Below are 27,107 nucleotides of genomic sequence, written 5' to 3' on the forward strand. Positions count from 1 at the left end.
ATAAGAGTAAGCATTAGAAATTTGGATGCTTTTTATAGCTGTATGACCTTGGGCAAATCTCTTACCTCCTTTGACCTTGAGTGTTTTGTTGAAGAAAAGGGCATCTTTGGTTTGCCAGAATTTGAAGCAATTTCTTGATGTTCATTATAGTCCTAATATCTATGATCTAATAAAAACTTCAGCAATATCAGTGGATTGCTGAGTAACAAATAGACTAAATCTGGTGAGCTCTCTCACTAAGCCCCTTCTACCTTGGAAATATATGTAATTTTTTGGGGGGGTGGGTGGAGGATAAAACATACAAAGGTTTATTTAGTCTAAGAGATGATTTAGAGACTGTTTTGCTCAAAATAGCATCATATTTTTAGGTAAGTGCTAAGGAATGTAAGCCTGTAACCAGAAAAACACATGTTCATTGTAATTTTGGCTTGATTGCAAATTTTATTACAGAAGTAATTTGACACAGGTGTCTTAATTTCTAAGATTGTCAGCAACTTCCCTGCCTTGTGGAAAGAAGTCCTAATTATTTTCTAAGAGTGGGTTAACCATTCAAGTATGTCTTTAATAAGTAACTATTTCTTTAAAAAATTCTGTTTTTTTTCTGATTAAAGGACAAGTTTATTGAGATATATTAATAAAGCCCATATATTTTTTAAAAGTTTTGTTGAAGTATAGTTGATTTACAAGGTCGTGATCATTTCTGCTGTTCAACAGATTGATTCAGTTATACTTGTACACACATCCATTCTCTTTCAGGTTCTTTTCCCCCATAGAATAGAATATTGGGTAAAGTTCTATGTGCCATACAGCAGGTCCCCATTGGCCAGTCATTCCCTATACCTCAGTGTGCATATGCCAATCCCAATTCCCCAGCCCATCCTTCCTCCTGTCTCCTTTGGTAAGTTTTTCAAAGTCTGTGAGGATGTTTCAGTTCTGTAAATAAGTTCATATGTATCCTTTTTTTTTGGATCCCACCTATAAGTGATATATGGTGTTTGTCTTTTACTGTTTGACTAAATTCATTTAATATGATAGTTTCTAGGTCCATCCATGTTGCTGCAAATGAAATTGTCATTCTTTTTTGGCTTAGTATATTCCATTGTATATATATACCACCTCTTCTTTATCCATTCCGTATGATCCAGCAATCCCATTCCCAGGCATCTATCCAGAGAAAACCATAATTTGAAAAGACACAGGCACCCCAGTCCTCATTGCAGCACTATTTACAATAGCCAAGACATGGAAACAACCTAAATATCTACCCATGTATTTTTGGTCTGTATTGAATTCATTTCAAGAAAAAAAACAAAACAAAACAGTACTCACATTTATTTTCAGGATTTGTAACAGTAAGATCAGTAATTATACTCTACAAATGTATGAGTGAGTGTACATTCAGGCCTAAAGTTCTAGAAACCAGTCTTAAATAGCTATGCATTTACTTTGCAGTCTCATATTTATATGTAATATGACAGTGAACATGGTTAGGAAACACTGCAAGCAGAAAACAATTACCATTTTGACCTGCTTTGAAAAGAGAGATGCATATTATAATATATTTGGTAGAGGGTATTCATTAAGCTCTTCAGTCTGGTTGCCATATTGAAATAACCACCTGTAGACTGTGTATATTCCATCAATTCTTCAGCAGCAGTGGCCTGTTGCCCTTTGATAGGTGTCTGTAATCAGTCAGTGTCAAAACAGGGTCATCGGGTTAATTTACTCTCATGGTTGACTAGAGACAACAGAGTAAGTTGCTGAAATTGGGTCTTTATCACAAGCTCTAGCGCTGGCTTTTAGACATTTTTAAAATTCATGTATTACCTCCTCTGGATGAGCAACTTGGGTTGATCTCTACAAATCTATCAGAGTATAAAAGAAGCCAAACATTCACAGATAGGACATCAGAACTCTTCTTGATCTCAGTTAAACAACAATTAATTTCTTTGTTTTTATTTTTTCTTTTTTGGCCATGCCCACAACATGTAGAGGTTCTTGGGCCAGGGATCAAACCTGTATCACAGAAGCAATCCGGAGCTGCTGCAGTCACAATGTCAGATCTTTAACCCACTGCACCAAGGGAACTCCAAACAATCATGTGATAGGGATTTTCCAGTTCCTCTCTATAAATGTCTTTGTTTTCTCTTTGAGGGGTATCTCTGAGAGGGAGACTTTTATGATAGATTACGATTCCATTTGGGGAAAGAATTTACACAGATTGAGATTGCCACTGTGTTGTAGATGGTAGATCTTTAATGATAGATGATGAAATTAGGCTAAAATAGTTCATTTGAGCCAAAATTGAGAACCAAGGAAGTACGGGGAACCTGAGAAATTTTTCCAGTTCTCTCTGGAAAAGTAAAAGAAAAATTGGAAGTTAACTTTTAAGAAGGTTGGCCCTTCTCTGAAGAAATATCAACTTACATGTATTTTCCAAAGAGAGTGAAAAATCCTCTCATTTATTCTTTGTTACACACTAGTTTAAAGAAAGTAGAGTAGTTATCTAGATGACATATCTAAGGCCTGCAGAATTTGGATGACTTAGGTACTTAGTTTGTGGAGAATATATAGCAGATAGTGTGATTTAACTTGACCTTGATATCAACTGACATGAGTTGATGTCTTTGCCTTGATACGTGCTTGCAAATATGACTTTGAGGCAAAAAATTTCCCTCTTCCTATTGACTTAGACACCAGATTTTTAAAAAGAATGACTTGACCCTTTTAAAACGAGGCTTTAAAAAATTAATATGTCCCTATTTATAAAAAAATGTATTTTTCCAGAAAGCATTTGATAAAAATTGAGCACTTTATTGGACTGGTGACAAGCTGATTTGTTATGGCTACGCAAAAACTCATAATGAATTTATTCTGGTTACTATTACGTTCTATGAAAATAATAGCTCCTGGTTATAGTTAGTTAAAATGTCATGTTATATTATGTTGCAAGCAATCTCTTGGCAGCTGTAATTTAAAAGGTGTCATTTAAGCATCTGACCTGTGTTTTAAAATGTCAAAGCAACGATTAAACTATCCCATTATGTTTTTATGAGGGGAAATAATGTTTTACAGATTCTGAGATTTGCATTACTCACTTGTAAACATCAACATCAACCAAGATAAAAATTGTTTATTTTATTTTGTTGAATTAAAAAGGGAGATGTGTTGTATTGATAGGCATAAGCTAAATTGTCTCTGCTTGTTTTTCCAAGAACAGCACAGATGAGCACATTTGAATATAGTATTACCCAGGCATAATCACGCTGCTAAAGAGAAAACAATGACAGATTCTCAACAGTTTCCCCCCAGATAACATGAATTGTGGTTGCTTTTCTAATAGATTTATCTCTTACGTTGAATGAAAAATAATTTTCTCTGGCACTAGTAAAGTAAGAATAGGTATTTATTTTGTCTTTGCTTTATAGTTGCATTTCTATTTTTAAGTCAGATTTGATTTCCTCACCTTTTTCATCTTTTTGTGTTGTCCAATCAGATAAATAATGGATTTAGTTTATGTTATAATGTGCTCATTTTTACAAGAGTCAGAGGAGACTCTGTTTTAATAAGTAACATTTATTTATTTATTATCTGCTTATTACATGCCAGGTATTGTACTGAGTGCTTTAAGTGTACTGCTTCATTTATCCTCACAGCACTAACATGAAATAGATACTATTAATTGGTTCATAGTCTACATTATTCAATTGAATCTTGAAAGTTAAACTGCCTGTCACACAAATAGAATGTGGGGAAGCTGGGTCCCTATTCCAGGCGCTTTTGGCTCCAGCATCTGTCTTCACCTTTCAAATGTAAGCTAAGATCATATTGTACATATGGAAAGTATGGGCAAGAAGCATTTCAGAAAAAATAGGGAAGAAGAGAGACAGATCTAGAGAGAGAGAGAAATTCTGCTTTATTCTGAGCCTTGATTTTTTTTTTTAATGAGTCTATTATTCTCTCTATTTCTATGTGGAATGCAAAGCAAAGAGGGAATTAAGCTGGGTGGACAGGGAGGCTAGATAGCGAGGAAGTGACAGAAGTAGGCAATTGTAAACTATGCATATGAGTTCCTGTTGTGGCTCAGTGTGTTAAGAACCCAACATACTGTCTGTGAGGATGCAGGTTCAATATCTGGCCTTGCTCAGTAAATTAAGGATCTAGCACTGCAAGCTGTGACACAGAACAGAGATGCAGCTCAGATCCAGCATTGCTGTGGCTGGCAGCTGCAGCTCTGATTCGACCTCTAACCTGGGAACTTCTATAGTCACAGGTGTGGCTATAAAATGGAAAAAAAGTATGCATATAAATGCTCTTTCACCTGTCATACCTTTTTTTTTTTTGAAACATCAAACAGTCATAATAAAATATAAGTGAACATTTTCTTCCCTAAGCCACATTGTATAAAAATTATTTATATGTTGCTGTACAGCTTTAAACATGTAGTTATGTTTTTTATTTGTCTTCTTCTCCCATCCAAGTACTAACCGGCCCAACCCTGCTTAGCTTTCTAGATCAGATGTGATTGGGCAAGTTCAGGGTGGTATGGCCGTAGACTATTTGCCTTCTTCTAATAGAAATCTTTACATTAGGAATATGATAGCCCGACCTCTAATAATGGGAAATCCAGATAGCCTAGTCCTTGATAAACAGGGTTTCCTTACAAGAAAGAGTTGTATCTAGTTGCCCCTCCTTATGGAAAAAAAAATTAGCCTATGTTTGCCCTCTATATTTGTGAAAGGAGTATTTTAACATTCAGTTCCTTAGCTTGGAAGTGTCACTGAAGTCACCTCATTCCAGAGTTCATTTATTAGGTATGAGAAGATGTAATATCTGTAAAAATAAATCATCCTTAAGTTAAAAAGCATTTTAAAGTAAATAACATCCCACTTCCTGCCTTTGCTCTGGAAAATGAAAATTTACCTGGATCAATTTCAATGTTTGTTCATTGTTTTGGCTTATTTTTTCACACTCTTTCTCCTGATCTAAGATTGTTCAGTTGAATGTAAAGTCCAACTGAGAACATTCTCTAGAAAAACTGGCATCAGTGAAACTAGACTTGGGAAACATACTTACTTAAATGAAATTATGTACCTTAAATCTGTACATAATAATTTGATTTTTGCATGGGGTGTAGAAGATCTCTGATGCTAGACTCCCAGCCTACTGTGCTTTTTCTGTGGCAGCCTCAGTAATTATCTAATATTAGGGAAAAAAGCCTGAGGAATTTACTTTTTTATATGTGTTACACCATATGGATATGTACCATATACTGTAAAATTATCCACTTTAAAGAGAACAGTCCAGTGGCATTTAGTGTATTCACAATGTGTGTCACCATCAGCTAGTTACAAAATATTTTACCAACCCAAAATGTTGAGCATGTGCCCATTAAGAAATTTCTCCCCATTTCCCCTTCCCCCAGATCCTGACAATCACCAGTCTGCATTCCGTCTGTAGATTTACTAATTCTGAATATTTCGTATAAATGGGATCAAACAATATGTGACCTTTTGTGGTTGACTTTTTTCACTTAGCATAGGGTTTTAGAGGTTCATCTGCATAATCACACATCAGCAAAGACTTCAGTCCCTTTTATGACTGAATAGTATTCTGTTGTATGTATGCATTATACTTTATTTTTCCATCTATCCATCCACTGATGGAAATTTAGAATATTTCCACTTTTTGACTATTGGGAATAATGCTGTGAACATGTATGTCCATGTATTTTTTTAATTGTTTTTAATTTTTTTTGGGGGGTGTATATATCCAGGAATGGCATTGTGAGGTTATGTGGTAATTCATGCTTAACATTTTGAGAAACTGCAAACTGTTTTCTACAGCAACCATACCATTTTACATTTCCAACAGCAATACACATGTGTTCTAGTTTCTCCACATCCTCACCAACACTAATTACTTTCCATTTATTTTATGATAGTCATCTAAGAGGTCTGAAGTGACATCTCATTCCATTTTAATTTGCATTTTCCTAATTATCAGTGATGTTGAGCATCTTCTCATATGCTTATTGGCCATTTGTTTTCTTCTTTGAGGACTTGTCTATTCAAGTATTTTGCAGGTGTTGATCAATACTCAAACCCCTTTAATTACATTAAACTTACTTATTAGCTATAGAAGATTATTTTAGATTCTTCGGGCCTTCCTATATAGAGAGGATAATAATATGTTCAAATAGAGAAAGTTTTTATGTCTTCATTTCCAATTTGGCTGTCCTTTATTCATTTTTCTGGCTGGATAAAATTCTGGTTAGAATTTCCAGTACAGTATTGTATAGCATTGATGAAAGTGGACATCATTGCCTTGTTTCTGATCATGGAGGAAAGCGCTTAGTCTTTCTTCATTGACCAGCACTTTAACTGTGAGTTTCTCATAAAGACCTTATTTCATGTTGAAGAAGTTTCCTTCTATTCCTAGTTTCAAAAACATTTCTATAAAGGAAGAGTGACAGGAGTCCCTGCCCTGGCACAGTGGATTAAGAATCCGACTGCCGAGGCTTGGACCACTGCAGAAGCATGGGTTCAATCCCTGACCCTGTGCAGTGGGTTAAAGGATTCAGTTTTGCTGCAGCTGTGGTGTAGTTTGCAGCTGCAGCTGGAATTCAATCCCTAGCCCAGGAACTTCCACGTGCTGGGATTGTGGCCATAAAAAAAGTGACTTTTTTTTCAAATGCATTTTATCATCAACTGAAATGATTGTGCTTTTCCTCTTTTTCCTATTCATATGTTGTATTATATTTTTTTGCCAGGTTACCCTTATGTTCCTGGAATAATCCTCTTTGTTAATGGTGCATAATCCTTCTGATATACTGATGAATTTAGTTGGCCAATTTAAAAAAATCATTCTGCCATTTTCTACTAGTATTTCATTGACATTCATACAGAATATTGCATCTATATTCGTGTGGAATATTAACACTTTCTTTTCATGTATCATCTTTGGATTTGAATTACAATGTTTCTCACTTTATAGAATGAGTTATAAATACTCTTCCTCTTCTAGCTTTTGGAAGAGTGTGAGAAGGATTGGGGCTAATACTTCTTTAAATATTGGATAGAATTTACAAGATAAGTCATCTGCTCATAGATTTTTAATTGTTGGAAAGTTTTTGGTTATAGATTCAATCTTCTTACAGTAATTGATCTGTTTAGATTTTTAATTTCTTCTTGAGTCAGTTTGGTTGTTTGAGTGAATCTAAAAATTTATCCACTTTATCTAAGTTTTCTAATTTGTTAGCATACAATTGTTCAGAGTATTCTCTCATGATCCTTTTTTTTTTTTTTTTTTTTTTTTTTTTTTTGCATTTCTTGGCGCTCCAGCGCATATGGAGTTCCAGCTAGGGTTCAATCAGAGCTGTAGCACCGCTACGCAGAGCACAGCAACGCAAGATCTGAGCCGTGTCTGCAAACTACACCACAGCTCACGCATGCCAGATCGTTAACCACTGACAAGGCAGGATCGAACCTGCAACTCATGTTCTAGTCAGATTCATTAACCACTGCGCCACGATGGGAACTCCCTCATGATCCTTTTAATTTTTGTAAAATGTAATGCTCCCAGTTTCATAACTGATTTTGCCGTTTGCATCTTCTCCCGTTTTTTAGCTTAGCCTAAGTAAAGTTTGGTCACTTCTGATGGCCCTTTCAAAGAATAAATTTTTGATTTTATTGATTTCTTCTATTGGTTTTCAATTTTCTATTTTATTTATCATCACTCTAATATTTACTTTATTCTACTGCATTTCAATTGATTCACTCTTCTTTTTCTACTTCTTTACATATAAATTTAGAACATGGTTTTGAGACCTTTCTTTTTTAATGGAGGTTTTTACAGCTATAACTGTCTCTTTGAGTGATGTTTTCTCTAAATCTTATAATTTTTCATATTTTCATTTTCATTTGTCCCAAAGTATTTCCTCATTTCTGCTGTGATTTCTTCTCTGAAATATTGCTTGTTAAAAGTGTGTTTAATGTCCTCTTACAGCTGAATTTTCTAGTTACTTTCCATTACTGATGGTTACATTCATTCCATTACATTTAGATAACATATTTTGAATGATTTCAATATTCTTAAGTTTTACTGAAACTTGTTTTGTGATCTAACATATACTTTTTCCTGGATAATTTTTGAAAAGACTGTACCCTGCTGCTGTTTAATGGATAATTAAATATATTTAATTTGGATATAGATATATTGATTAATATAGTAATATATTTATATATGATTAATATTGATATATTTATTTTAGGAAGTCAGTATTCTTTGCAAAGTGTGATCTCTGAAGTCTCTCTCTTTTTTTTTTTTTTGTCTTTTCTCTTTTTAGGGCTGCAGGAGCAGCATATGGAGGTTCCCAGTCTAGGGGTCTAATTGGAGCTGTTGCTGCTGGCCTACACCAGAGCCACAGCAACGCCAGATCCGAGCGGCATTTGTGACCTACACCACAGCTCAGGGCAATGCTGTATCTTAACCCACTGGGTGAGGCCAGGGATTGAACCTCAACCTTGTGGTTCCTAGTTGGATTCGTTTCCACTGCGCCATGACAGGAATTCCATTCTCTGAAGTCTTTGTTCCTTTAGTTGGTGTTCAACTAGTGTTTTTACAAAAAAGATTTCCATGACTATTGGGAGTTAAGGGGTAGGAGGGGGCAGGAGGAAAATAAAAGGAAAATAAAGTAGAAATTAAAAAGAAGAGGAAACAAAAAACCTCTCTCGATCTTTTCAGATTAGTTCTGTGCTGGGACACTTATTCAGACCATTTACAATTCACCTTTGCCTTTACTTCCTAATTTGTCTTGAGGCTAGAGTTTAGCCAGAGGTGAAAATTTAGGGTCTTTTTAGATCTTTTTTTGAGCATGTATCCTGCTCTGGGCATGCATGTGGCTTTCAAATGCCCCAATATATGGTAGCTTAATGACTAATTTCCTAAATAGTCTCTTTGCCAGATTTTCCTCCCAAGATTTGGGGGCTCTTTATTATGTCTTAACTGTGTCTTTTACTCCAAGTAGCTGTGGCTTGTTCATTTGCTTTATCATATTTTTGAGGACTACCCACTGCTTTCCTGCCCTAAGTGTTCTAGGTCAGGTGTGACAAAAATAAGGGTATTGTGTCCGTCCAGACAGTTTAGCGCAGGCAAATGCAATGCTTCGAGAATAAGATCTACTCTGCTCTCTCTAGAACCGGGGATCCAGGATCCCATGCTCTAAATGCAGGCTGCTGACTCAAACATTGCCATCAAGACAGTGAGCTCTTCGCAGTAATGATAAATAAAAATTACACAACTTTCCTACATTGTTAAGTTGCCCTTTCTTGATTCAGTGTGTGCTTGGCATTCGTAAACATTTAACTATTTACCAGAGTTATAACAAATTTGTTATGACAATTCTGCTTGTTTTTTGATGTCTCTTCGAACTGCCTACTCTTTTGTGTTAACTGATATCACTCTAATAACAAGTTTTATTCACACGATTTATATACAGTTGGCCTCATTATTTATGATTAACCTAAGTTGCTTGTTAAATTTGAAGCCATGAAGCAAAAGTTTTTTTTTTTTTTACCTTTTTTGAAAAAGTTTCATTGAATGATAGTTGATTTACAATGTTGTGACTTCTGTTGTACAACAGTGACTCAGCGATGCATGTACACACATCCATTGTTTTTCAGATTAGTTTCCCATACAGATCATTGCAGAGCATTGGGCAGAGTTCCCTATCGAACAGGTCAAGCACAGATCTTATATCTTCACCTTTTACACTGGTTCCTCCATTTATTGTATCATGTTGATAGTTTGCATTATCAGTACAAAGTCTTCTGTAAATATTGACCAAGGATAAGTTTATCCATGTATTCATTCTTGCATTAAAAATTAGGAATGTCAATGAAATATTTCATGAAATTCTTGATGATTAATATAGGAAATAATAACATAATGTAGTATGATCATTAAATCCTCTGTTATTACCAATTCAAAAAGATAGTGCACATTTGTAGAGACCTAGAGTAACATTTACCTTACAGTTTGAAATATGTGTAAAATAAATAATAAAATGCACAATAAAGTACACATAAGAGAGCTTAGTGTGGAGCATTTTAACAAAGGATTGGAGACACATAAATGCTTTGGGACATTTGAATTATACCTATAAACGTTTCTAGATTAGAAATTAAAAATTAATTTCTCATAGTTTTAATGAAGTGTTTATTAATTCACTCAAAAAGGCAAAATAAAATGATTATATGTACATAAGCATACCACATAATTAAAATAGTTACATTAAAAAAAAACTGGTGAGAAGAATGTCATTATTTTTTATTTTTGCAAATATTTAATGTCTGGCTCAAGAGAAGACTACAAGTTTCTCATATATAATCTTGTGTTCTTTTGAATTATAATAAATGTTTTGCTTTAAGTATATGAAGGAATTCTGGCCTTATAAAAATATGTAGTTAGCAATGGAGGAAGTTTTTAATAGCTTTTTCACATAACTATGGATGCTTTTCCTTGATAGTTCTGAAAAACTTGATATGTTGTAGACTCTCAATGTTTACTTGCAGTGTGAAACCTGAAAACATGTCAATAAAATATCAGTACTCTGCTTTTAAAATCCATTGGTCCATCTAGAACTTTGAAAGAATCTTTCACCTATGTGTGATTCTGTAATATTATGCATTGATCTTTTAGAAAATATTAGTTCATTGAGTTATACAGATCTTCTAAAGGTTAGTTGAGTTTATTATGTATATACTTTTTGAAAAACAGTTAATATCAGTGATGATATATGTAGAAAAGTCTCACTAGAATAGCATTGGGGAATAGTAAAACTCAAGATAGAGAATACAAATTTGAAAACGCAAATACTTAAATCTAAATAATGATGGATTGTTATTCATTCTTGCCACTAAAATGTGTGTTCCATACAAAAAGCATTTAGTTCAGTTCATAATTCAAGAAATTTCCCACATGCTTTTCTTTGGAACAACTATGATGTTGATATGCAGCAAAAGTTTTTTGTTTGTTTATAAGGGAAAGGGAGGCAGCCTAAACCCCTATATACACACAAATATTAAAAAGACCTCAAGGACTGAGATTTAATACAATGAACAGTTTTTAGCACTGTACTAAAAACTATTAACTGAAATAGGATTTTTAAATCATTTTTAGTGTTTATAACTATAAGGAACAGGATGACTATAGTATAATTTATGCCACAGTGTTGACTCTCAATGAAGTGTGTGTAGTTTCATCCACCTTTGATTTTGCTCCAGGAGTGAGAATTTCAAGCTAGTGTAAAAGAAATATATACCTTAGTATTGTGCATATAGTTTTGGCTTTCAGGACTGCTGTCTACCAGTTGCCCACAAACCATTCTCTGCAAACCTCACCTATAGGTTAATATAGCTGTGAAGCAAAACACTTGCTCATCATAACATGATTGAAATAAAAAGTATTCCTGAGGGAAGAAGTCAAACATGGCTGTATAAGTGTTCAAAAACCCAAAGTAGAGATGTAGCAATTTGTGGTAAAGAGAAGACATCATTCCAGGGTGTGTGTGTGTGTGTGCGTGTGTGTGTGTGTGTGTGTGTGTGTGTGTGTGTGTATGGTATGTGTATGTGTACCAGTCTGAAATTTGCCTTTACTCATCACAACGTGAAAGGCTTTTGTGGAAGTACATTTCTCATTTTTAGATTTTCCACGAAAATTCAGGAGATTTAATTTGCAGAAAGTCTCAGAACAAGGTTTGAGAATGATTAGCACTTTGAATAATTGACAAATTTGACTAATTAAACCTGTAAGTAAATCCTAAAACTCTTGATTTATTTATTCAAGGATGACAACTTTGAAGTAGAATTAAATAAGTCCTTTAGAATCTGCAATACTTTCCTTATTTGATGAGCACTTACAGTCTCTGCTGAAAATAAGAACTAGTACAAAATGTAACAGAAATTATGACAACTTAGAGATGCAGGCTACTAAAGTAGGGTCATTGTGTGTGTGTGTGATGGATGTGTGTGTCTTTATGGTATTTCCAATGAAACTCTATATAAAGAAATCAAACATGTTGAAGCAGGGCTGTTCCAGTTGAAGAGTTTTAGTCATGTCATCCCTATCTACCCTCCTCTTCCTCCATCCTGAGAGAGCTTGACAGAGGCTCTAGAACACAACTAGCCATAGTGTAAGTCAGTCCAACCCTTTCTCTTTACAAGTGAAGAAACCGATGACTGAATAGATGGAGTGATCTAGCCAAGGGCACATGCACTGGTTAAGGGTTTAACTAGGATTAGAATAGGACCTCCTAGCTCTGATTACTCTTATTGTAGCATTAATTCTTGTCCCTGTTTGAGACTAGAGAAAGGGAAAAATCATAACTGTGTGTTGGGAATCTTTGAGAAAATGAACCAATCACAGAAGGTAAACTTGTTATTTCTAATCCTTATTTCAATACTTGTATTCAATGTGAATTTCCTACAAATTCTCCCCATGTTTGGTGATAAAAGGGCAGAGTAGGGTAGGGAAGGAAGTGACAGGTAAATATGCGATACTTTATTTGCCAGCTGTCCTCTTTGTTCTTTGACACTGCTTTGGTTATAACTTCCTAACTTTCCACATAGCTAAATTGTCAAATGACTTTTTTATAATTAAAATACAGCTTTCCATATGAAAGCTACATGCTTGAAACATACTCAAGAAGGATGGAACTTTCATTGAAGGATAATCTGATTTAAGACATAAATTCAATTTGAAGATTATATATAATTAGACTTTATTAAGATACAAGTTAATCTAAATCAAAAGTGGTTCTAGGTGGTAAATTGATGAGGACAAGGAATTGACTGGCCTCTTATTCAAGGATTTAGCTGTTGTCACAAGATATTAGAGTAAGAAAAGGCAAAAGAAAGAGATAGAAAAAGGCACTCTTGGGGAGTTCCCATTGTGGCTCAGTGGTTAACGAATCCGACTAGAACCATGAGGTTGTGGGTTCGATCCCTGGCCTTGCTCAGTGGGTTAAGGATCCAGCATTGCTGTGAGCTGTGGTGTAGGTTGCAAACGCGGCTCGGATCCCGCGTTGCTGTGGCTCTGGTGTAGGCTGATGGCTACAGCTCTGATTGGACCCCTAGCCTGGGAACCTCCATATGCCGCAGGAGCAGCCCAAAAAAATGGCAAAAAGACAAAAAACATAACAAAAAAAAAACAGGCACTCTTGGTGACAAAGGAAACAAAAGTAATTTTTGGGACTGTAAAACAGATGGTATGTAGTGCATTAATTCCCACTGCTTTTGCTTGAAAGGATGAATTGGTATTCACAAAACAGTGATAGGCTGGTTAAAGTTTCTTTCATTGACAAGACTGTTAATTAATTAATTTTTTGTGACCTATATTTTCAATTTTATAAATTCAACATAGTCAAATGCTCTTCTTTCAAAAAGAGACTTCTGAGGGAATTTTATATTTAACTAAATTTTTCTACTATAACATGCAATTCAATACTGTCCTTATGGTAGATACATCTGAGACATAATGGAAATGTCTAGACCCAAGGAATTTATGATAGAAACAAATACCCCAAAGGAGTTTTGTTTTGTGATTTTGAAATTTTAAAAATCAAATTTTTCCTTTGTTACCTATATATTTTAATATTTTATTTATTTATTATTATTATTTTTATTTTTATTTTTCACTTTTTAGGGCTGCACCAGTGACATATGGAAGTTCCCAGGATAGGGGTCTAATCAGAGCTACAGCTGCCAGCCTACTCCACAGCCACAGCAATGCCAGATCTGAGCTGCATCTGTGACTTACACCACAGTTCTTGGCAACACCGGATCCTTAACCCACTGAGTGAGGCCAGAGGTGGAACCCACAACCTCATGGTTCCTAGTCGGATTCCTTTCCGCTGTGCCAATGGAACTACGCACCACGACGGGAACTCCTTAACATTTTAATAATACTGGTGGCAATGGCTGCTATTAAATTAGCTGAGTACTCTGCCTAAGATTTCCATATATGTATTCATTTATTTAAAAAGGCGAAATTTGTACATTGTACCAGGAACGATCTTGTGATTTTCTTCTATTTCAGTGATATGTACTTTTATTCCTCATATTTGTATTCTAACCATATAGGTCCTTAACTGGAAATTGTAAACCTTTGCTGGATTTCTTGGTGATAAATTAGAAAACACTCAGAAGAATTGGGATCTTATATTTGATCCCAAATGATATAAATTGTGACAATATTTAGTCTGCTGTGTTGTATTTCAGCATCCTAGTGAAATAATAGAATATGAAAACACTGGAAAATAAAGGAATTAATGCTGCAGCTGTTAAGTAGTAAAACAAAATTGTGAAGTTTGGCTAGGAAATGCATAATCAGCAAATATTTTGAAAAGATCTGGAATTTGGCTGTGGCTGCTATGATTTGCATTCTGTATTTCAACTAGTTATGTAAGGAGAGGTGGAAGGGGTGTTATCCTTTCCATGAACTTTAAGCAATCAATAATGTTTTAAAATAGAAATGCAACCAGAAGACTAAACTATACTGACACTAAACATGGGAATTGAGAATAACCTTTAAGAATAAATAAAATTTTAAATGTAGTGGTGGGGGGTGAAGGGGAAGGTGATAATTCATTGGGCATCCAAAGAAAAGAATCAAGTGAGCAGAAAGAGGAAATACCTTTGTTCTTCTCCGGGAAATCCTGAAAGATTAGACTTTTTGTTGCCATTTTAACAGGAAATTATTTCAATTAAGATTTAAATTAACAGAAATAGTTCTGAACCCCCGATGTCAAGAGTAAACTAGATAAAAACTAACACAGTTTCAGTAAAGAAAAAAAGTACTGAAAGTCACAAATTAGTTTTTCTTCAGTTAACACCAAAGAACTTTCTTTTCTCTTCTAAGATTATGCAGCCAACTTATTTCAAAAGGCCATTTAAAAGCAAGATTGGATTTTTGGAAAAAAGCAAAGAAATGCCAGTAGAAGTCTATGATCTTAAATGACAGACTAGAACAGAGAACATGGAGTGAATTATTTAATGTCAATACTGCTTCTACATGCCTTAGGTGAATGGTTTAGCTAAGATTCTATATCTCGTAACAGTTTAACAAATAATTACTCTGTGTACAGTTCTTTAAATACTTATGAGCATTGTTATACTTTGCATCTCACTGGATTTTTGTGCTGCTATTCATAATTATAACCAGAATCCTATTTGGTTAACCAATATTTAGCCTTTTAATAGCAACTATTAACATATGTTAGGTTTTCAGACTTTCACCCATGCATTTGTGGACACACACACACATAAATATCTCAGAAATGTATCTCATATTTAGTTACAAAGTAACTAGAGATAAGATGTGTTACCCAGTACCTTATTGGTAAAGAATCAGTTCAGTGAAAGGTGACTATTACATTTGAGTAATATCTTTGTTATTAGGGAATAGATGTTGATTTTAGAATCTTTTTCCTCTGAAGATTGTTAAGAAAAGAGCTTTACATGAGGGATAATCTCTTAAGATTATTTACTATCTAATAGCAATTCCCCCCCCCCCCAAGTTACCTTCTCATTGTTCAATGTGAGTAATTGGGATGAATGATTGTTTGCTGAGTGTGGCCTCAGAGTTAAAAATCAGAGAAAAAAAGTTAAAATAGATCACAGAGTAAGACTTCTCCAGGTGATTCTAATATTAATTAAGTTCCTGAGAAATCAGGTTGCAATTGGGTAATGTGTTTACTGATGGTACAAGATTTGGTGATGTTAACACTAAATAACCTGCAGCAATGAGCAGAAGGCAAATTTGGAGTTTCAGGCTGACATGTTAATAGACAATTTCATGAAGAAAACAAAGAAAAAGCTCCAGTTTTTTTGTGAATTCTGTGCCAATACTCTATGTGAGAAAATAGAAGGATTGGAGCAATGGTGCCTTCATGAGCAAGTTGGACCAAAATAGAATGCTAATACAGTCTGGAGAAGGTATTCTGAGGGGTTGCATTTCAATTAGAAATGTTTTTGTGCCTAAAAGGAAATACAGATATTCTTAATACATCACTTATATTGTATATAGTTTTTTCTTTAAATCTAATTAACACAATAGTAAGAAATAGGGGGAAAAAACTTATTTTGAGAGATATTATAGCTTAATAAGTAAAAGAGATATAGGTTCCAGTTTCAGTCCTGCTTCTTTGTAACCAGGTGATCTTTGTCAAGATCTTTAACTTTGTTTAGCCTAAGTCGCACTCCTCCCTCCACAGTGAAGACACTAACACCTAATTTGGCTTGGGGAGCATTTGGAAAAGGGATGATTGGTTACAAAGGAAGAACATCCCAAAGACTATAATGAGATGTGGCGATGTAAGGAGCTGGGGGGTAGAAGCCGGCCTCCAAGGTTATTAAAACAGAAGCTTAATTATTCATTATATATATAGAAGGAAGAAGTCTCTATTCTAGGACTGAAAAATTAAAGAGACCTTAGGGATGGTGCCTAGTAGCTAAGAAAAATTTAAAGAAATGAAGAAAGAAAGAAATAAGGGAAAAGAAACAAAAAGAAATGAAGTATATAATTTGCTCAGTAGTGAATGAAGGCAAATTAATCCTTTTTTTTTTTTTTTTTTTTTTTTGGTCTGTTGTTGTTGTTGCTATTTCTTGGGCCGCTCCCGCGGCATATGGAGGTTCCCAGGCTAGGGGTCCAATCGGAGCTGTAGCCACAGGCCTACGCCAGAGCCACAGCAACGCGGGATCTGAGCCGCGTCTGCAACCTACACCACAGCTCACGGCAACGCCGGATCGTTAACCCACTGAGCAAGGGCAGGGACCGAACCAACCTCATGGTTCCTAGTTGGATTCGTTAACCACTGCGCCACGACGGGAACTCCTAATCCTTAAATTATATCTGACTATTGTTTCAATGAAAGATTTACTACAATAATTTGAATTACCTTGAGGAGTCGATGTTATAATAAATTCCAGGGGCAACTGAATTTAAAGGAAAATCTTTACTGTTAAAATTACTAAATTATTTCAGATAACAGAAAATAAATGTGTTCAAAATCTTTAATACAATTTTTAAAATGCTATTGATCAGTATAATACAAAATCAAAAAATAGACCATTAATTCATTTAAAAAATATGAACATTTAAATACATACTTAAAATATTAATCTAGCAGTATAAAAGTAATAATAATTCACCATGTCTAGTTGATTTTTGTTATAGAAATAGAGAGTGGTTGGAAATAGGAAATTTCATTTATTTAATTTTTTTCAACACATTAAAGGAGAATAATAAATTTATATAAGAGAAGAAAGTTGAAGAGGCCTGGAAATAAAAACAGATTACTTAAGCATGATATTATTTTCTAAAAATCAAGACAAAAAATCTTTTAAAATAAAGAAATATTGGAGTCCCCATCATGACTCAGTAGAAACAAATCTGACTACTATCCATGAGGATGCAGGTTCAATCCCTGGCTCAGTGAGTTAAGGGTGTGGTGTTCCCATGAACTGTGGTGCAGATTACAGACATGGCTCAGATCTGCTGTTGTTGTGGCTGTGGTATAGGCCTGCAGCTGCAGCTCCAATTCCACCCTTAGCCTGGGAACCTCCATATGCCATGGGTACAGTCCTAAAAAGACAGTAAAATAAAATAAAATAAAATAAAATAATGAAATATTAAAGATGCTGCTATAATAAAAGAAACAGCATGATCATTATTTTCATTGTTCTTTTTCAACATTGTTTTAACACTCAAGCTAATGAAATAATTCACTAAAGTGAAATAAATGCTTCTTAATGGTGCTGGAGCAATTTGTCATCCAGTATGAGAAAAACAAAACAAAATATTAACTTCTAATTAATCCTCATATGATATATAAAAAGTAACTCAAGGTGATTCAGGGACTTATATGTGAAATATAAAATTATGAACCTGTTAGGAAAAAAGATAGAAAATCTTTAGAACACAGGATTAATTGAAGGATTCTCAGTCTTAACAGCAGAGTGTGATATGTGAAAGAAAAAAAATGATAAACTGTACTTCGATAGTAAAAATTTTTTCTCTGCTCAAGTCCTCCTGAAGTGAATGAAAAGACAAGGCAGAAAATTGGAGGAAATTTGAAGACGACACATTAACAAATGATTTTTATCTAGAATAAAGAAAACCTCTCCAAACTCAACAGTTAGACAATCACACAAACAAAAGCAATTCAAACAGAAAATGAGTGGGAGTTCTCATTGTGGATCAGTGGTAAGGAACCTGACTAGTGTCCATGAGGATGCAGGTTCAATCCCTGGCTTTGCTCAGTGGGTTAAGGATCCAGCATTGCTGTGAACTGCAGTATAAGTTGCAGACATGGCTTGGATCTGGCTGTGGCATAGGCCAACAGCAACAGCTTCGATTTGACTCCTGGTCTGGAAACTTCCTTGTGTCATGGGTGCAGGTGCAGCCCTAAAAACAACAACAACAACAACAAAAGGTGAATGATATGAACAGACATTTCACTGAAGAGGATACAAAGATCACAAATAACACATCAAAAGATGTTTTTTAGTTATTAGAGTAATGCAACTTAAAACCACAATGGGATATCCTTGCACATATATCAGAATAGCTTATTTACAAAATCCCACCAAATTCTTGCAAGAATGCAGAAAAACTAGATCATTTATACCTTGCTGGTGAGAACATAAAATCATTTATACATTGCTGCTGAAAAGCACCAACATTTTCTTACAAAACTAAATGTGCATCATGTTAACCAGCAGTCATATATCTTGGCATTATCCTAAAGGAAGGAACATTTATGTTCACATAATAACCTATTAGAATGTTCATAGTAACTTTTTTTTAAATCTTTTTTAGGGCCTTACCCGTGGCATGTGGAGGTTCCCAGGCTAGGGGTTGAACTGGAGCTGTAGTTCAACTACAGCAATGCCAGATCTGAGCTGCATCTACTACCTACACGACAGCTCATGGCAATGCTGGATCCTTAACCCACGGAGTGAGGCCAGGTATCAAACCTATGTCCTCATGGATGGTAGTCAGATTTGTTTCTGCTGAGCCACAACAGGAATTCCCATAGTAGCTTTATTCATAATAACCCCAAACTATAAGTAACCCCAAAATACAAATAAGCTCCAACAAATGAATGGTCCAAAAAACTGGTACATTCATGCCCTGGAATATTACCAAGCAACAGACAAGAACAGAGGATTAATACACTCAGCTGCTAAGGTGGATCTCAAGAGAATTATGCTGAGTGAAAAATGCCAATCTCAAAGTGTTACAGAATGTAACATAGCATTCTTGAAATTACAAAATTATAGAGATGGAACATAGATTAGTGGTTGCCAAATGTTGCAGAGGGAGGTTATGACAATAAAAGGGTAGCACAGGAGATTTGTGATGGAAAAGTTCTCTGTTTTTACTGGTGCTCATCATCTTTGATACAATTGCACAGAACTAAATAGAGCAACAAATACACACATTTACACAGGTGAATACATGTGAAACTGGTAAATAAAGTTGGTGGAGGGTGTAAATGTCAATTTCTTTTTGTGGTATTGATTATGCAAGACATTATATGTTATTGATGGAAATGAATGGTGTAAAGGATATTCCTATACTATTTCTTACAATTGCATGTGAATCTGTAATACCTAAAAATTTTATATATATTATTTGTGTGTGTGCATATATGTGTGTATATGTGTATATATATATATATTTATTGCCTAAACTTTGAGAAAAACTATTATAAGATGACATAATTGAGCATGTAGAAATATAAGAGATTCAATTACCACTGGTATTTAAGAAAATTTGAGGAGTTCCCATCGTGGCGCAGTGGTTAACGAATCCGACTAGGAACCATGAGGTCGTGGGTTCGGTCCCTGCCCTTGCTCAGTGGGTTAACGATCCGGCGTTGCCGTGAGCTGTGGTGTAGGTTGCAGACGCGGCTCGGATCCTGCGTTGCTGTGGCTCTGGCGTAGGCCTGTGGCTACAGCTCCGATTAGACCCCTAGCCTGGGAACCTCCATATGCGTGGGAGCGGCCCAAGAAATAGCAAAAAGACAAAAAAAAAAAAAAAAAAAAAAAAAAAAAAAGAAAATTTGATATGGTGAATAATATAATCGCTAACTGTGTGTGTGTGTGTAAAAACATTTAGAATAAGAATGAGAAATATTCTGTTCACAATAACAAAACATTCATTATTATTGCTAACAATAATAGGAAATATAAAGGATCTATATAAAAATAGAAAATGAAACATAATTAATGTACATAAAATGGGAGTGGAATAAGTAGTTCTGAATGAAAAACCTTCATCTTACAGAATGTTTAAAGTTTTCCAGATAGTGCATATATAGTGCTATTTTAATTAATAAGATTCTCAATTTGGTGGTTTTAATGTGATTTTTAAGCTCATATGAAAGAACACCCATTTAAAATTACCAAAATAATATTTGAGAACAAATTTGAAAATAAGATTGATATGGTACATTTGCCTTATAAGCTTTTTTTTTTTTTTTACATCTGCTTAAAAGATACAATAAACAAAATATGTGGATTTACCTGAGAGTAGAAATATAACTTTTTTTCAGTTCAGTTGATGAGGGTCATTTCTTTAATAGATTGTGCTAGCATAATCTACTGTCCTACTGAAAGCCTACCTCCCACCTTACCTACATAAATTTCATTGGATCAGCTAAACACATGCATATCAAATAGAGATGGTAAAATATAATCATCTAAGAATTGAAGGATTAGATTGGACAAATTTGGTGCACTTATATAATCTTAGGAATCTTTGAACTGTGTAACTTATCTTTACCAAAATCTGTCTTCTTGCAATATAGAATAAGTGTATTTCTGAAATCCTAATAAAGTTAGCTCCTCTGATTCAAATCCCAAACTCCTATGACAGAAAATTAATTCTAGAGTCAAGGCTTCTTTACTTTGTCAAACAACACTCACTCATCGTTTTTTCTAAAATGCTTTCTTGCCTTTGCTAGTCCCTGACCGTCCCTTTCTCTCTCCTTGGAAACCTGTAAGGCCCAGGTTGTTTGATGTTAAAAAAATGAAAATAGATTTCATTTTCTAGGAAATTTCAGGTTCATAGAAAAATCGAACAGGACAGTGAGATTTTCCGTTTACCCTTGTCTTCACATGGGTAGAACCACCCCCATTGTCTCCATCACACACCAGAGAAATATGTTTGCTACAATTGATAAACCTTCATTGACACATCATTATCATCCAAAGTCTACATTTTACTTCAGGGTATACTGTTGCTGTGATACATTCTGTGGATTTGAACAAATGTATAATGGCACGTCCTTACCACTCTAATTCCTGATGTTTTTAGAGTCTCCATAGTTTACATTTCGTAGCATGTTACATCGTTGGAATTATACAGTAGGCAGTCTTTTCATATTGGCTTCTTTGACTTAATAATTTAAAGTTCCTCCATGTCTTTTCATGGTTGATGGCTCATTTCTCATTATCATTGCATAATATCACAATGTCTAGATCACGATTTATCCATTCACTGATAGACATCTTGGCATCATTCAAATTGTGGTATTTATGGATAGAGCTACTATAAACATCCATGTCCAGGATCTTGTGTGGCTGTAGGTTTTCAGCTCATTTGGGTGAATACCAAAGCGCACAATTGTTAGATTCTATGTTTATTTTCTTAAGAAACCACCAAACTGTCTTCCAATGTATAGGTACCATTTTTCGTTCCCACCAGCCTTGGATGAGCATTGGCTAGTTTTATTTTTCACTCAAGTTTCTGATTGTTTTTACAAGATCTTTTCCTTCCTTTCTCTGAGCTCACACAGTACCCTATATCCTTATTCTGACATTTATCATAGTCTCTCACGCTTTGTGTGAAGCTGTCAGGGCAAGGCATAGATGTAAGGTGTCTAGCACCTTACAATACTTCCCTTAACACCTTGAAAATTAAGAACCATAGTATTTGTTGAATGAATAAGGTAAGTTTGTTTTGTTGTGTCAGACTGTCAAATGGAATGTTTTGTTTTGTAAATCTACATATATTCATGTCTTATGCTAGGCTTGGGTCAAACAATTCTCACTAGGTCCACTTGTTTTTTACTTTTTTTTTCTGCTTTTGAAAACTCTATTTTATTTTTTAATTATTTTATGATTTTTAATTTTTCCATTATAGTTGATTTACAGTGTTCTGTCAATTTCTCTTGTACAGCAAATGACCCAGTCATACATATATATTCTTTTTCTCACCATTACCCATCATCATGTTCCATCACAAGTGATAGATATAGTTCCCTGAGCTATACAGCAGGATCTCATTGCTTATCCACTCCAAATGCCACTTGCAATTTTTTTTATGTTGTTTCTGAGCAATTATTTTGTGGGTTAAATATGTGGTTGATTCATGTTGAAGGAAATTGCATTTGAAGTTATTGATTCTTTGCCCCAGCTTTTCAGCTGGAAGAAACAAAGCTCTTGCTGCAATAAGTGCTGAACCTTTATAAAACAATATTTAATGAGGTTACCATATGTCATTGACATTTTATTTTCAACCAGAGTGAAGGTCACAGCTGAAAGGTTATAAAAATGATATTATACAGGAAATAAACAATGCTGTTATTTTGCAAAGAAAACGAAATATTGCTAATTTGTCTATAGCCTCTTTCTCCTAAAAGCATGTTTGCTATGTTTAATCTTGGTACTTAAACCATGTTGTCCTTCTGAAACTGACAGCACTAATGTCCTGAACCTAGTCAGAACCCAGTTTGGGACTTGAACCCATGTGACAGGACTCAAACCCAGCCTAAATCCAAACTGGGGCTTGAACCCACAGTTTTATTTTATTTTACTTTATTTTTTTATATAATTATTTTTATTTTTTCATTATAGCTGGTTTACAGTGTTCTGTCAGTTTTCTACTGTACAGCATGGTGACCCAGTTACACATACATGCATAGATTCTTTTTTATTGCATTATCATGCTCCATCTTAAGTGACTAAATATAGTTCCCAGTTCTACATGGCAGGACCTCAATGCTTATCCATTCCAAAGGCAATAATCTGCATCTATTAACCCCAAGTTCCCAATCTATCCTGCTCCCTCCCCCTCCCCCTTGGCAACCACAAGTCTACTCTCCAAGTCCATGAAGAATCCACAGTTTCAAATTAAAATCACTCACCCGGTATCTGGACTTGCTGAGGTTCAGGTTCTTCATGCCTCTGTGCAGAAGGAATTTAGCAAGAGATAAAGTGATAGGCAAGAAATAGATTTATTAAGATAGGACGCTTGTGAGAGATGCAAGCGGGCTGACAAGGAGGCTTTGCCCCCAGGATCCAGTGGCTCCAGTTTTACCATCCAAGGGGAGTGGGGGTTGGAAAAGACTGCCTCTTCTTTTTTGGGAGTAGTAGCTCCTCCTTGGTATTCTGTAAAGTGTGTATTCAAATCTGCAGAAGGGATGACCTCAAACTCCTGCCCTTGGTCAGAATCTGAATTCAGGCCTCATCCCATCCCCCACTCAACAACCTGAGGCAATTCTCACACTTGTACTAGTCAAGCAAACCTGCCTTGTTCTGATGGCTTTTTTGAGCAATTTATTAACTTGCAATGATCTTCCAAAGTCCCCACATTTCCTGCTTTATCTATAGTCCCTTATCGGGATTTCTACAACTCCCTGTGTCTATTCCATCCCTATCACTTCTATTTCTTAGATTTTGGAATTTAAAAGGGGAGCATACCTAGTTCAGGTGTCAGGGACTAATATAAACATATGCTTTTCATTTATATTCTGGCATTATATTGTCTGAATTTACATTTAACTCCTTAGTGCTTGTTGGGTAATAGTTTTGTTGAAATTTGGTGTTTACTCTGTTTATTTAGTGAACTTCTTTTCAAATTGGAAAGTTTTATTCATCATATATGTGTTTAGGATGCTTAACTCTCTCATCTTTTTTTCTTTTTTCTTTTTTTTTTAATGACCACACGTGTGGCACACGTAAGTTCTCAGGCCAGGGGCTGAATCCGAGACACTTCTAAGACCTATGCCACAGCTGTAGCAATGCTGGGTCCTTTAATCCACTGTATGGGGCTGGGGATCAAACCCACACATCTGCAGGCACCAGAACTGCTGTAGTTGGTTCTTAACGCACTGTGCCACAGCGGGAACTCCAGCTTTCTCATCTTTAAAGTTTATGACAAAACTGTAAATTTATCATTAGAGAGACTATGTTGAAGTGGTTTTGAAAAGTATTGAGCTGGTTTATGTTTAAACAGTGAAAAATATATCATTTGGGGCACAATATGCAACAAGAATTACTATCTGCTTTCTTAACGTGTATCACTATATAACAAGGACTGATCTATTAAATCTGTGTTAGCTCAAGACAGTTTTACTCTTGAAAATAATTTAATTTATTCAAAAATATCTTGAAACTTCTTGCAACAAACTTGAAACAAACTTCCGATACAAAAAAAAAAAAAATTTGCCACTTTATACTGTCACCTATCAATATATTTTTAAAGCAAAATAGTCCAAATATGGTGATTCATTATTTTTAAAACCTAACATAAGATAAGCATCTAACCTAAAATTTACTTTATTTTAGATGAACTCACAAATTCATCAGAAACCAGATTGTCTTTAGAAGACCTCTTCAGGAAAGACTTTGTGCTTCATGATCCAGAAGCACGATGGATCAATGGTATGTGTATACCTTCTTATATCTTATATTTATGTTGAGTTCTGTATAAGTGGAAATAAATAATGGTATTTCTAGTTAATGTTTAATTGACATTAGGTTTCAATGATTACAAATGCCATTTAATTAGAAATTTATACCTTGGCACATGTGAAAGAAGACCCATCCCTGAGTTAGGTCATTGATAAAATTATGCCCCATATGTTAGATTGACTGCTTTGATCCCTCATAATCATGAGTTATGTCACTTCAATCATGTGTTACATCTCTAGCATTTCTCTGGGTAGTTCTCCTTGGTGTGGAAGGATAGAATATGACGGCCTGTGTATGTAAGTGCTTCATATTTGCTAATTAAATTAGTTTTCTGTCCTCTTTGCTTTGCTTTTCAAGCTTAAGTGCAACAAACTAGGGAGACACTCTGCAAAGTTGAAATAACAGAAAGGACCTGGGAACGTAATACACTTTGGCTTTTTCTAGCTTGGCAAAGAAACTACCTTGGTTTCCTTTAGGATATTTCTGATTTTGTTATTTTTCCAAAGTTTAAAAAGGAGTTTAGGTTGTGGATGAATGAATGAGTAAAACTGTGGACTTTGTTTTTTCTTTATGGGAGGTATTAGGAGGAGTTATTAGGTAATAAGAAATAATAATGTCATAGGAAATGTACTGATGAGAAGGATGTCAGGTTTTTTTTTTTGAATATTCCAGTTTGCCTGATCATACTAATCACTGTGGTGAGATAACTGTTAATTTTTGCACTTCACTTTATTTAGACATAATATCTTTGCTTATTTTCAAGGCATAGAATAGGTTATTTGTATGATAGATGAAAAGAGTTTTGCCTTTTTGTCTAACAAATATCGTCACACTTACAGTCTGCTCTTTCTTCTAATTAGGTACACTTATACCTGCAAATTAAATGTTAAGTCATGGAAACTATAAAAAGAATGTAACTTAGTTAATGAGGGTAGGGGCCAAATCAACAGGAACTTAAGATTCATTTTTTTTGAATAAATGAATGAAAGTGTTTAATGGAAGTTGGGTTTTATTTTTCTGCAAATTCAAGTTTCACTTGAAATTGGATGAAAAATGAATATTACCATGATGATGATATTATATAGAGAGAAAACAAGATAGCAATTTTATTAATCTATTTGTATATTTTCATTTTGAAATGTTCATACATTTGGGACTCATCACAGTGTTGCCTTTGCATTGTGATTATTTCAGATGTACCCCAATGATTTATTTCAGATGAGCTTTATTACTAAAAAAAGTATAGAATTACTTAACTTGGTTCTAATACAGAAGTCTCACAAATTCTTTTAATGTGTTCATTTTGTAAGTCACCCTTTTTACTTGCTCGCAAATATTTCCTATTGAAGATGACAAAAACATCGTGAAAAAGCCGAGTTCTTAGATTTGAAGTGCTGAGTACTATTATCTTCTATTCACTATGATTTTGATCAAACTATAGACATTTGTGTAATCTTTGGCTTTGGAAAGCAAGACAAAATCATGGGTTTCATCTCCCTTCTCAGGTTATTTGGACTATTTAAAGAGGCATTTACTCCTGTGTATAATGGAACTTTGATAGCAAAGTGCCCAAAGACTGGATGGCTGTTTAAGCAGCGAGCTGCATGCTAAATTAAACCCAATTTCAATATCTAGGACACTCATTCTACTCTAACACTTCCCAAGATATCAAAATAATATTATTTGAAGTTAATCATTTTAATCATTTTTTTCATCATTTCATAACCGATCACTGTTAAAGCTTATTTGGAGAAAATATCCTAGGACAAAGCTACAGTGTTATTATTATATTCTAAGTAAAAGCTAACATCAATAATATTTGCAGAAGAGTTTGCCATAACACAACCCTTTAAACAGGATTAAACAAAATCTAAGCTCTTAAAGCCATGCTGTCTTAAGTACCACTGAAAGAACTGATTCACTGTCAGCAGATTGTGGGCACTGAGTTGCTTGTTAAGTAGGGGAAAAGATTTGTGCTCATTTATTCCTCTTATCCAATCCAGAGCACCTTTCAGGCAGTCACAAGGTTATTGGCCTATTTATGTACTCCTCACAAAGCCAGAAAATACAGTGGGGATTTTGAATAAAATGTGTAACCCTGGCCTCATTGTTACAGATTATATCTCAGTGTAAAATGTAAGCTCTTTGTTTCTTCTCATGACAGGTCTCACCATGTTTCTATAGTATGTAAGTGCCTTGAAGGAGTCTAACCAAAGCTCATTGGGAAACTTCATTTAGTTCTTGGAGGTCAGCACAGGAACATTTAATGCATTACTGGCCAAGGAGAGGAGGGCTTCTAGATGGCCCTGACATGTGTAGGCTGAAGTGTGGCAATGCCATTCA

At 34.8% G+C, this 27,107-nt stretch overlaps 1 protein-coding gene across 1 annotated transcript in view; it reads left to right on the top strand.

The window, feature by feature from the left end:
- DPP10 (dipeptidyl peptidase like 10) overlaps positions 1-27,107 on the top strand; it is a 646,290-nt gene that overhangs the window by 141,802 nt on the left and 477,381 nt on the right. Inside the window, 1 exon segment of the mRNA XM_021075451.1 lies at positions 24,639-24,734. Coding sequence (XP_020931110.1) covers positions 24,639-24,734 — 96 coding nt within the window.

Source organism: Sus scrofa, chromosome 15, assembly GCF_000003025.6.
Source record: "Sus scrofa isolate TJ Tabasco breed Duroc chromosome 15, Sscrofa11.1, whole genome shotgun sequence".
Classification (NCBI taxonomy): Eukaryota; Metazoa; Chordata; class Mammalia; order Artiodactyla; family Suidae; genus Sus; species Sus scrofa.